This window comes from Eptatretus burgeri, chromosome 8 (genome assembly GCF_056783735.1).
Source record: "Eptatretus burgeri isolate ZD-2024b chromosome 8, Ebu_testis_v1, whole genome shotgun sequence".
In the NCBI taxonomy this organism is placed as follows: domain Eukaryota; kingdom Metazoa; phylum Chordata; class Myxini; order Myxiniformes; family Myxinidae; genus Eptatretus; species Eptatretus burgeri.
Window position 1 is genome coordinate 82,874,759 of NC_140968.1, and position 12,500 is coordinate 82,887,258.

General features: G+C 39.9%; 1 protein-coding gene across 9 annotated transcripts in view; it reads left to right on the forward strand.

Annotated features, from left to right (window-relative positions):
- Positions 1-12,500, forward strand: part of LOC147022168 (inactive rhomboid protein 1-like) — a 67,492-nt gene that overhangs the window by 33,653 nt on the left and 21,339 nt on the right. For all 9 annotated transcript variants that reach the window (XR_015061092.1, XM_085892817.1, XM_085892815.1 and 6 more), the window contains 6 exons: positions 2,141-2,269; positions 3,100-3,203; positions 5,545-5,772; positions 6,185-6,296; positions 7,631-7,705; positions 8,282-8,443. Coding sequence is in view for 8 of the 9 variants with exons in the window: in XM_085892817.1 (XP_085748943.1) it covers positions 2,141-2,269; positions 3,100-3,203; positions 5,545-5,772; positions 6,185-6,296; positions 7,631-7,705; positions 8,282-8,443 (810 nt within the window). In the remaining variant the exon portion in view is untranslated. The remainder of the gene's footprint in view (positions 1-2,140; positions 2,270-3,099; positions 3,204-5,544; positions 5,773-6,184; positions 6,297-7,630; positions 7,706-8,281; positions 8,444-12,500) is intronic.

Genomic DNA, 12,500 nt, shown 5'->3' on the forward strand with positions numbered 1-12,500 from the left:
TCCTGTATACAACAATGATAGCTGCTACCAGCCCCTCTGGCTCCTGCACTCTGCTAAATGGACCCTTGGCCCTCTAGATATGTACACGGTGGTCCCCACTTTTCCTCCAAGGCTCTAGACGCTGACCCCCGCCTTTCCACAAAGACTCGTGGCCCTGGTTTAGCCACCTGCAACAGCTTGTACACGGCAGCCTCTACCCTACTGGGAGGAGCCTCCACCCAAGAACCCATTACCTGGCTTATCTCCCCCACTGTACCATGCATGTGTGCAGCCACCTACCTGGAAAAGACTGCCTGCTCCTCCAAATAATCACGCCCCTCTGCCAGGTCACCTCACACATTGCTGTCAGCTACGTCTCCTGTGCCTACAGGGACTCCACCACTTGAGCCTCCAGAACTCCCAAGGCACACACTCAACCCCTCCTCTAACTCTGAGTTGGGGGACTAAGCACACTCCACTCCCCATGGTCTCTCCAGCGATCACCAGTGTGGTCTTCTCTATGCTGTACCCCATGGCCTGCTCCATTACACGGTACCCTTGTGGCCTGCTCTACTTTGCAGCACCCAATGGTCTCGTGTGCTCTAATACTCCATATATTGGCTTTATACCGACCCCTGTGAGCTACAAACTGTCCCATTGGGGCTTTGAACTGCCTCATCTTGGCTCGACGACTACACTGCCCACAGGGTGTGTACTATTGCTCACCCCAGGGTCTCTGCTCCCATTTGCTCTGGAGTCTAAACCTCTACTCATCAGAGGAGTCTATACACTATCATCCACAATGGGGTCCTCTCCACACTTTACCACAGGTGTCTCTACACTTCTACTTACCATGGGTATCACACCAACCCCTCCCCATGGTGCTACGTCAATCTCTGCCAATTACCAATTTCTTCCTTATTCGCCTGTACCTCTTTGGAGATTCTTCATTGCGATTCTCAGCTAGTTAAACCCCTTAAGAGGGTTGGACATGCATTGGGAGGGAAGCAGGAGTAATACAAAAACAAGTAACAATGCTCTTTAGAGGAACATAATTGGCAAGAATCAGCGTGTGGAGGGAACGTGGATGTGCCCGGGTGAGCATGTGAAGTAGTGAGGGGTAACACATTGGAAATAATGAAGTGAGGTGGACGAGACAACCGACGCAGGGAGACTATTCCACAGTCACAAGAATAAGGGGACAAATGAATACAGATGGGCAACCAGCAAGCACTTGGTGATGGTTAGCAGATGCGAGTTTCTGGAGGAATGTGTGTGACCTGGAATAGTTATGGCTGGAAGTGGAGTGCAGATAGCAGAGAGCAGGAGGAACAAGGCCAAATCTAAGCTTGTCTAAAATATAGAGCCGAGTTTGCTGCCCGTGGAAGAGTGACATTACCTGGGCATGCGCTTACCTCGAGATGCCAATGGCAAGTAAGGCAATTATTTTTCTGTTTTCAAGTAGCCAAACTGCAAATTTATCCATTTTTCCAGATTGAAAATCATTATGAAAAGCGATTTGGGAAAATAGCAATGAGAGCATTTAAAGTATTCCAATTAAGTCTTATGGTGCTCTTTCCAGCAACACCTGGAATGTTAAGTTGAAATAGTTCCTCCATTTAGAAAATTTACTTTTATATATGTATTCCAAGAATATTAATGTAATCCCTTCTAAAAAAAAAACATCAAGTCCTGTTCCAAGAGGTTCCCCTTCCAACGAATGCCATGATTATGAAGGGCACTTTTGGTGAGCATCAACTCAATGTAATGAACAATTTAAATATAGAATATGTTTTTTGTTAAAAAAAATTTGGAAATTCCTTTGTGCCATTGTTGACAAACTGAACATAGACTTAATTTTGACAAGTTTGTTAAGGGCCAAATATGGCCAAACAGGACCTTCAGGTAAAATCGTACAAGGTGAAATGTTGAGTTAATTTTTTTTTAAGATTCTCTTTGGGGTGGAGGGGTGGGGGTTAATGTTGTGTTAACTATTCATCCACCCTTTCCACGAAGTAGTGTCTTAAAAAATCTTGTGGTGCTGGGTGAGGACCCAGGAAGACGAATTTTGATACAACAACCAGTAAACAATATATTTGCTCATTATAATGAGACTATCTGTTTGTAATGTTCATAAAATGCATCTGCTTCGACATTTCAGAGATACTCCTTTAAAGAAAGTGGCTTCAAAAGGACCCCGTCAAATCGTCGGACATTTGTACGTGCCACTCCTACACAGAAATATCCCCCACATTTAGAAGGTCTTCTTGATGTTTCCTTCTTCACCAAGGTACCTTTGTGGCTTATCCTCCACCCTCTCCTCCTCCTCATCCTCCTCCGACTCCATTTTTATTATTCTCCCTCTCTCCTTCATCTTCTTTATCTTCTTCTTCTCCTCTTATTCTTCTCTCCCTCTTTTTTTCCACCTCCATAGTATCAAAGAGCAGCATGTTTATGGCTATGTCATGGTTATGTGATGGCAATATGTTACAGTCCCTTCATAAATTATTCAAACCCCTTGAATTTTTCAAATTTAGTGTTACAGCCTGAATTTAAAATGGATTAATTTTTTTTTAAATTTTCATCGGTCTACACAAAACATTTCTACAAAGTATTGACTCAGGGGGTTGAATAGTTATTGACACAAGACATTTCAGCTTTTCATTTTTCATTAATTTGTAGAGATTTCTAAAAACTTGTTTTCACTTTTCATTATGGGGTATTTTGTGTAAATTGTTGACAAATTTAATCTAACCCATTTTAAATTCAGGCTGTAACGCAACAAAATGTGACAAAAGTTGAGGGGTGTTTGAAAACTTTCTGAATGCACTGTTTGTCATGGCTAGTGATTTAAATTATAGGGCTATAAATTGAACTATTACATTGTCTGTATTTGAAACATTTTAATTTCCAAGAAAAAAAAATGAAGTCAACAACCAGCAATTTCATTAATGGGTTGAACAAAGTTGCCACTAGATTGCTATTCGCTCACACACAAGCTGATTTAAGTAGCTGTCATAATACAGTTGCCAATGGTTTTGTATAAAAGTTGGTGATTTCGAGATGAATGTAACTTGGAATTATTCGTTACGAGTTAATTATTCTTCTCTGTGTTACGAGGATGATTCATCAGGCCAAGCTCCAAAGAAGGACAAGCCAGGGCAAAACTTTCAGGCTGACAGACCTGTTGCACAAGATAAGTCTAGCAAGCAACAAGACATGACGTAAGCTTGAAGCCCTAGAGAAAACTATTTCCTTAACAAAATGGTGTTTGCTTTAATCAATGAGTGTTATAAAAGGTGTTAGGGTTAGACATATCTTAAGCAAGATGTTATTTATTTACAAATGTTATGAATCGGTAATAATCCCTTATTGATGGGAGTTTTTTACCCTCACCAGAGGAGAGGGTATTTCATTTGGGTCTGTTTGTTTGTTACTTCGCAAAAAAAAAAAAACAATTTTGACAAGTATGTTGATTGCCTCCGTGTGTGTGTGTGTGTGTGTGTGTGTGTGTGTGTGTGTGTGTATGTGTGTGTGTGTGTGTGTGTGTGTGTGTGTGTGTGTGTGTGTGTGTGTGTGTGTGTGTGTGTGTGTGTGTGTATGTGTGTTTGTCTGTCCGCACGCCTCCAGCCCAAACTGCTCAACCGATCGTTCTGAAATTTTCATAGATTAATGTCACCGACCCTGAAACAGTCCTGTATTGAAGGTTCGTAAAATTTGCTCGATCAAAAAGATCTACATCGGCCAATTTGAGCCAAATTTTCTAAAATCCTCAAATTTCATCTGATTCACTTGAAATTTGAACATGATTTGCATATTACGCCAGTGAATTCAACCACCTACTACTTTTGAGGTTATCATGGGTCAAAAGGTCAACATAGGCCATTAAGTCAACCCAAAATAGGCCAATTTTTTTAATTGTTTCTAAAATTGTAAATTTTCATGCGGTTGACTTGAAATTTGAAGAGGATTTGTAAATCAGGTCAACAAATTCAACCACATATTCATTTTGAAGTCAACATAGGCCAAAAGGTCAACATATGCCAATCAACCAATTTGGGCTAAATTTTTGAAAATCCTCAATTTTCATCCGATTGACTTGAAACTTGAACATGATTTGCATATCACGCCAGTGAATTCAACCACCTAATACTTTTGAGGTTATCATCGGTCAAAAGGTCAACATAGGCCATTAAGTCAACCCAAAATAGGCCAAATTTTTTAATTGTTTCTAAAATTGTCAATTTTCATGCGATTGACTTGAAATTTGAAGAGGATATGCAGATCAGGTCAACAAATTCAACCACATATTCATTTTGAAGTCAACATAGGCCAAAAGGTCAACATATGCCAATCAACCAATTTGGGCTAAATTTTCTAAAATCCTCAATTTTCATCCGATTGACTTGAAATTTGAAGAGATTTTCATGTCAGGTCGCTGAATTCAACTACCAATTAATTTTCAGGTCAAAAGGTCAACACAGGCCTAATTTCTAAAATTGATAGATAGTGCCAAAAACTAAATATATCACGAAATTTCAAAAAAGTTGTGGACGAATTATGACAAAACAAGGTGGATGAATTGAATAGGCGACAAGAACCAAGCGGATTGGATTTTGGTTCGGATCCAGCCCATCAGTGGGATACAAAACGTAAACTGTTCCACCTGGCAGAGGTATGCACTCTACAGAGTGCCATTCTACTTTGTGCTGTTTTGCCAATTTGTCACTCTATGAGTGTTGTTTTTTCATCTGTTTGTTTGTCTGTCTGTTTGTCTGTTTGTTTGTCCGCACAGAACTTTCGTATTTTTCTCTGCAACTGCTTGTTGGATTGAGATGAATTTTTCACCATTGGTGCGACTACTCATGTATGATGGCTTTATGATAATTATGACGTCATAGGTCTTGTGGTGTAGCAGCCATATTGGAAAAATGGAAAAACTTTGGACCTCTATCTATGAAAAAATTGAAACTTGGCACATAGCAAGTACTCCTCATGGGGAATGAGTGTGATTTTTATGAGATCATCGGTGCCCTTGTTATGACATCATAAGTGCATATGTAGAACGCCACATCCGATCAGTATGAAAATTTTTGATGGTCATCTAGGGATAAAATGGTCCACAGAAATAATATTCATGACATCATTGGTCACATGATTCAGCAGCCACGTTGTGTTTTTTAAAAACAAACCTTCAAAAATCTTCTTCTCTGAAATGGCTGAACAAATCGAGGTGAAACTTTACACGTATGACCGTCTGTCCATGAGGAACAAAAGGCTCACACGTATATCGTATCACTTAGGTCACATGGTTTGGCAGCCATATTAGATTTACCCTAAAACCTATAATAATACACGACTCAAAAGAAGTCCTGGTGAGGGTCTGCAATCTCTGAATGCTCTTTTTCTTGTTTTAAACCTATTTTGGTTTGTTTGTTTAAAGACCTCCAGGATTGTTTGGGATTTTATTAAATATTTTTGGAGTAAAAATTTGTTAAAATTGAGAAAAAGGCCAATATTCAAGCATATGCAAGCTTTTTAACTCCATGAGTTTTCTTTATGCAGGAATGTCCAAGTCGGTATCCCAGGGAGTGGAAAAGCAAAAAGTACTCATTCGGGGATTAAAGGAAAATCACGTGGATGCAGAATACCAGAGATTATGCAGCGCATTGCATTTAGACGAGAGAAGAGAGCGTACGGGTTAGGGATGGTCGGCCGCCTTCTGCACCGTGCTTATCGTCCTCAGCTTGACAGCAAGACGTGGAAGCAACTTCAGGAGGTGGATCAGCACAGGTAAGGTTGGGAGATAAAAGAGTTGTGGGAAGTTAAACATGTTGATTAGTTTTGGAGTTAAGCTGTTGGATGGTGTGACATAAAATCAAATGTGAGGACATTGTCCTGTCAGCTTGGTGTTGGCTTAACAGTTAAAGTGCCTGGCTTAAGATCTTAGGGTCTTGAGTTCAAGCTCCTCAACCAGGTGAGTTGACTCATCCTGTCATTCTTCTGAGGGTGCCAAAATGAGTGCAAACTTGCTGGTAATGGAGACTTACTGGTAACAACTGTGCCCCCAGAAAATGATGCAGCCTTTCTGTCATTCTGTCATTTCATGCTTTATTTGATGTCATCATTTTTTTTTATATCTTCACCAATTAGGTGTTCCATTTTAGCTTGTTCGTAAACTCACTGTTCTCTCTTTGCCCCACAGACCTTACTTCACGTACTGGTTGACTGTGGTGCACATTCTTATCACATTATTCTCTGTTTGCACATACGGCATGGCCCCAATTGGCTTTGCCCAACATGAGGATATTGAAAACGTAAGCCACTAGGGTTACAACCAATAGGGGGTGCCTGCCACACATCCACCATATTTAGTCATCCATTATGGTTTATGAGGATTTTTTGCAGCCAGGAAATAAGATAATATAGTTAAAATAACTTCTTCTGGTTTCTAATTGTTCTGTGAAAGACATAACCACCCAATGCAAACAAGCAATGTGTTAGCTCCTATACTGTTACCTGCAGAATCATCTGGCCAACTTTTTCTCTTTTACCAATACCAGCCCATCCCTTGGGAAGGGAATTGATCAATCGAGATTTTGAATACACTCCTACATTTTATTCCAAACATCTGATTAGCTCAAGTTGGTATCATAGTGCGCTCTCTATTAACCTGCTTAAGTCTGGGTTTGATCCTTGGCAATGTATAATAAACATCCCGATGCATTGTCAGCAGGGGCCATTGCATTTCAGAACACGCCATCTTTTTGTTGAGGGCATAAAGTTAACCCTCTCATCTGCAATTAGGTTGTGGTCGTTAAAGTGCTCGTGGTATATTTCAATAAGAGTAGGACATCATGCGCTGGCACCCATGCCTTTGTAAAATCCCTGCTTGGATTTTTTTCTGTGTAATTAGAACTCCCAGCAGCAAGTGTAAATGTTGAGATGTGGATATGACACAGGCATGATGGGCCAAAAATATCTCCTCTTGTGCAAGCTTTCCTTGTATTTCCCGTCTTTATGCTTTTCTGAGCTCATAATTTTCTTTATGTTTTGTCTCAGAGAAAAGCAAAATTATTTATTATTGATTGAATGAACCGATGGAAAAGTTATTTAAATACATCAAGTTAAGGTGTTTATATTGTTCCAATAGGAGTGCAGCATTGTTCCACATGGTGCAGTATTGAACTTACCATTCAGCTGTCTCGTCTCTCTTTGATTCCCGACATGACCATACAAAATTGGATTGGTGCTTCTGAGGCGCCGTTGTATCACAAAGTGTGCCACCCCTTCAATGGAGATTTAACTGGGTGTCCCGTATGCAAGTATTACTTGGTTGATGTTAAATATCTCGTGGTATCTTTCATGAAGTGTTGGCAAGTTATCTCCAGTACACTAAACAAGTTACAAATTCCTGCGCAAATCAGCTCCAATCCAATGTCAGGCGTGGCCAACCGGGGCGTGAATGACTTGAGCCAAAAACTTTCCCCTGATGATCCTACAAGAGGGTTGGAATGATTTGGGGTCTGAAAAGTAGTCGTAGTAGTAGTAGCAGTAATGTTGTTATTGTTCTCATACATTTTCTATCTCGCTCTCATTATACATCCTCATGACGAATGTTTATCATGTCCTCACTCATCTTTGCCCGCAGATTCTGAACCACAAGGGCCAGCATGTCATTGCAACATACATCCAGCAGCAAAATTTTTGGATTGGACCCAGTTCGGTACGTAAGCCTACACACCATTTCTAAACGAGGCTTTCCAGCTTCTTCTGTGTTGTGAACGATTCATGTGAGATTTGGTCATTGTGGGTTGATGGCTCTGCAGCAGATGATTGCATCATCAACGAAGGCAGATGGGAAAGCAAACAGCAAAGTATGGATTGATGTCATGAAGCATTTCAGTTGGCTTATTTGGCATTCTCTTCTGATCACATGGCTCATGATGCTGGGCATCCCATGTTCAAGTGCCGTGTATGATCCGAGCGCGTTGATTTGTCCATTATCTACTAATGTCCTTGTAATTCATGTAAAAGCACATTGATATCTCCTAATGTCTTTGTCATGTATCTGATACATCTACAAACTTCTCCATGAACTTTTTGTCGCTGAAAAATATTATTTAGAACCACACTATTTAGCCTAAAGATGGATTAACAAAAGCTCACAAATAAGTATGTATTTAAGTTCCAGGAGAAATTGATGATGTGAGAATGAGACAGATTGAAATGAATCTCGATATTCTCGTTGAGAGTTGTGAATTTATTTCTCTGCCAGTATTTTTTTTTCTCTCCATCGTAGGAAACTCTGATTCACTTGGGTGCCAAGTTTGCACCCTGCATGCGGCAGGACACACAGGTGGCGAAAGGTATTGCTGACTCTCGGAACTATGAGGCAGAGAGTGGTTGCTGTGTGCGAAATGATGGCTCTGGCTGCGTGCAGATGCAGCGTGAAGCTTGCTCAGTGAGTAGCCACAAGAGCATCGCAAGTTTGCTGTGACTCAAAACTGTCATTCAAAATACAATAAGAAGTGAAAAGTAGTCAAAACTAACAGAAATGTGCACAACCGAAGCTGCCAAACATGTACCATGTGCAATACCAAAAGCAATAAACACGTAATAGCAAAGGCATAATCACGTCTCTCACCTGTAATTAGTGGTGTGCGTTCGTCTATGCTGTTGGTGATGACTCGCCAAGAAGAGATGAAACTGGTTCGGTGGTTGATGTGGTCGTGTAGCATTTGGGTTCTCAAGCCTGTGTCATTTACAAATATCTGCAACTGTGGAAAACCCTGTGTCGAGTTTGAAAGCTTTTCTTGCTTGGGTAGCTATTCTTGGTTGCTTTATGCAGCTTTCTGTATCTGGCAGGACAGAGTGTTATATATATATATATATATATTTATATATATATATATATATATATATATATATATATATATATATATATATATATATATATATATATATATATATATATATATATATATATACCTCCTCCTTGCTCACTTCATCTGTCCAGAATATTCGCAAAATCTTTTTGTGACAGCTATGAATAAAGGATTGTAGTTTCTCTGCAATGATATTGAAACATCACTCTTTTGTTTTATTTCTTTTGATTGCCAGATTGCACTCATAATAAATGCTACTCTTGCTTTCTGTATTATTTGTTGAACATTTGAGCCCCCCCCCCTATTTTCCTGTTATAGGGACATGTGTGCACTAGTTGTTCAAAATTACCTTTGCATACAATTTGCTGGTATCCTCACCTTCTGAGTGCTTCTTTAATTAAAAAAAAAACATCAGAATGCAGTAGTTGTTATTGCAGTAATAATATTGGAGAGCCAGAAAATTCATGCTTCATAAGCTAATGATGTTGGTGACTCACTTATGGTTTGTTCAAAACATGAAGCAAACAATTATACTGTACAAGCATGTTTTTGTTTGTTTTTTGGCAGTGCTATCCCCCCTCCTGTCATGGGAAGGGAGTCAATCCATGGACATGGTTTTTTTTCTACTAAAGCCTATGTAGGCTGACTGATACTACTGTTAGCAGTGCATCAGCTGACATTACCTTTAACAATCTACTGTTCCGTGTCTTTCACAAACTGCAACTAATTATCTGGCAGTTGCATTTTGTACACCGCTCCTTCCCAATTCCATATCCAAGCGGTGCATGATGTCATCGCAGGGTGACGAAGGAAGGCAGTACTCCATTTATTTGTTTTCTTTCTTGTTAACCTCTGCCATTCAGAGGTTACTGTTTTCACCCCTGTCTGTTTGTTTGTTTGTGAACAGTATTATGGAAAAACTCCTGGACGGATTTCGACGAAACTTGGTGGGGGAATTTGGTATGGTCCAAAGATCATGCCATTAGATTTTGGACTTGGTCCAAAGTCCAATATGGCCGCTATGGTGGCCATTTTGAAAAAATATTTGAATTTTTTTTTTGCATTTCTACATGTTTTAAGTAATTTCCAACCCCAAAAAATAAATTTGTTAGAGAAAAAAAAAAAACCAGAAAATTTTGCAACTTTTTTCAAAAAAATTTCGATTTTATTTGAAAAATATTTGAATATTCTTTGCATTTCTACATCTTTTAAGTGATTTCCAACCCCCCCAAAAAATTGTTAGAAAAAAAAAACAAAATTTGCAACTTATTTTTCAAAAAAATTTCGATTTTCTTTTTTTGGCATTTCTACATGCACGTCGATCTAGTTTAGTTTATTCAATCGTGGTTCAGTAGAGTCTGATCCGTTTTGACCTTCAATGAATAGGATATCAGGTTCACTTAAGTGACCCAGCAGTATTGGCAGCGGAGGTTTTGCACTCTACCGAGTGCTCCCCCTCGAGTTTTCTTATTTGCCTGGGCGATATGTCAGCCATCCTTTGAGCTGGAGCAAGAAGGTGAAATTTGGGGACAAAAGTGGGATTTGCTTTGGCAAAAACGGTATTTTAAAATTTTTTGATTAATCAGTCATTTGATTAATCACGTAATTATTATCGATTTATTAATTACTTAGTTATTTTCTTGCTCATCTGGGCAATATCACAGACACCTTTTGAGCTAGGAAGCTGATATTTGGACATGACAGTGAACAAGTGATTTGGCTCCAAGGGAAATTAATGATTTTACCATGATTATTTATTTATTTCAATTACCTCCGCCACCGAAGATGAAGAAGGTTGTTTTCACCCCTTTCTCTCTGTTTGTCTGTCTGACTGTCTGTGTACAGGATATCTCAAAAAGTTGTAGATGGATCTGGATGAAATTTTGAAGACAGGTTCAGTGCGGGACAAAGATGAACTGATTAGATTTTGATGAACATCCAGATCTGGATCGGACTACTAGAATTTTTTAAGTGATTCTTCACCATTGAGAGAGGGCCAAAAAGGATATATAGCACGATATCTCAAAAAGTTGTGGACGGATTCGGATGAAACTTGGTGGACACGTTGGGTGTCACAAGGAAGAATTGATTCAATTTTGGTGAAGATCCAGATATGGATACGGATCTGATAATTTTTTAAGTGATTCTTTACCATTGAGATAGGGTTAAACCAATATATAGCACGATATTACGAAAATTTGTGCACAGATTCGGATGAATCTTGGTGGACACGTTTGGTGTGTCACAAGGAATAATTGATTCAATTTCGGTGAAGATCTGACTCCAGATCTGGATGCGAGAATTATTTAATTTCCAAAGTGATTCTTCACCATTGAGAGATCGGGCCAAAAACGATACAGTACTCTATAGCATGATGTTTCAGAAATATATTGGGCCCGATATGTTCTCATAGATCAGGCATTACGTGGTGGAGGTACGCGCTCCACTTCCAGTTATGCAATGAATCACTCAATTATTGTACACTGCTCCCTGACAATTCTGTCTCCATGTGCTGCACGGCACATGTATAGGCGCGCTGGAGGATTTGTTATTTATTTATTTACTTGGCATGTGGGCGGCGTATTTTGAATGTACCTGTGCTTGTTTTTTTAATGTTTATATTACATTTTTTTTATACCTCTGCTACTAAAGACTGTAGGAGCAGTGTTTTCAAGCTATTCCTCCATGTGTGCATCTGTCCGTTATCTGTTTTTTATCATTAATACTTGGAAAGCACTGTAGGGATTTCATACAAACTTGGCACATGCATGGACTGTAAAACAAAGATGAAGTGGTCAGATTTTGAGTTCAAAAGGTAGAAGGCCAAAGGTCATGTGCCCATTCAATGAAAATCTTTGTTACTGAAATAACTTCTGAACCATTGAAGAGATTTCAATCAAACTTGGGACAGATAAAGGCTGTGAAAGACATATTAACCATTTCCATTTTGGGTTCAACAGGTCAAAGGTCATGTGTCCTTTTATAAAAAACATTTAACATGCCATAACACAAGTTTAAAGCATCTCTCTCTCTCTCTCTCTCTCTCTCTCTCTCTCTCTCTCTCTCTCTCTCTCTCTCTCTCTCTCTCTCTCTCTCTCTCTCTCTCTCTCTCTCTCTCTCTCTCTCTCTCTCTCTCTCTCTCTCTCTCTCTCTCTCTCTCTCTCTCTCTGCCTCTCTCTCTCTCTCTCTCTCTCTCTCTCTCTCTCTCTCTCTCTCTCTCTCTCTCTCTCTCTCTCTCTCTCTCTCTCTCTCTCTCTCTCTCTCTCTCTCTCTCTCTCTCTCTCTCTCTCTCTCTCTCTCTCTCTCTCTCTCTCTCTCTCTCTCTCTCTCTCTCTCTCTCTCTCTCTCTCTCTCTCTCTCTCTCTCTCTCTCTCTGCATCTCTCTCTCTCTCTCTCTCTCTCTCTCTCTCTCTCTCTCTCTCTCTCTCTCTCTCTCTCTCTCTCTCTCTCTCTCTCTCTCTCTCTCTCTCTCTCTCTCTCTCTCTCTCTCTCTCTCTCTCTCTCTCTCTCTCTCTCTCTCTCTCTCTCTCTCTCTCTCTCTCTCTCTCTCTCTCTCTCTCTCTCTGCATCTCTCTCTCTCTCTCTCTCTCTCTCTCTCTCTCTCTCTCTCTCTCTCTCTCTCTCTCTCTCTCT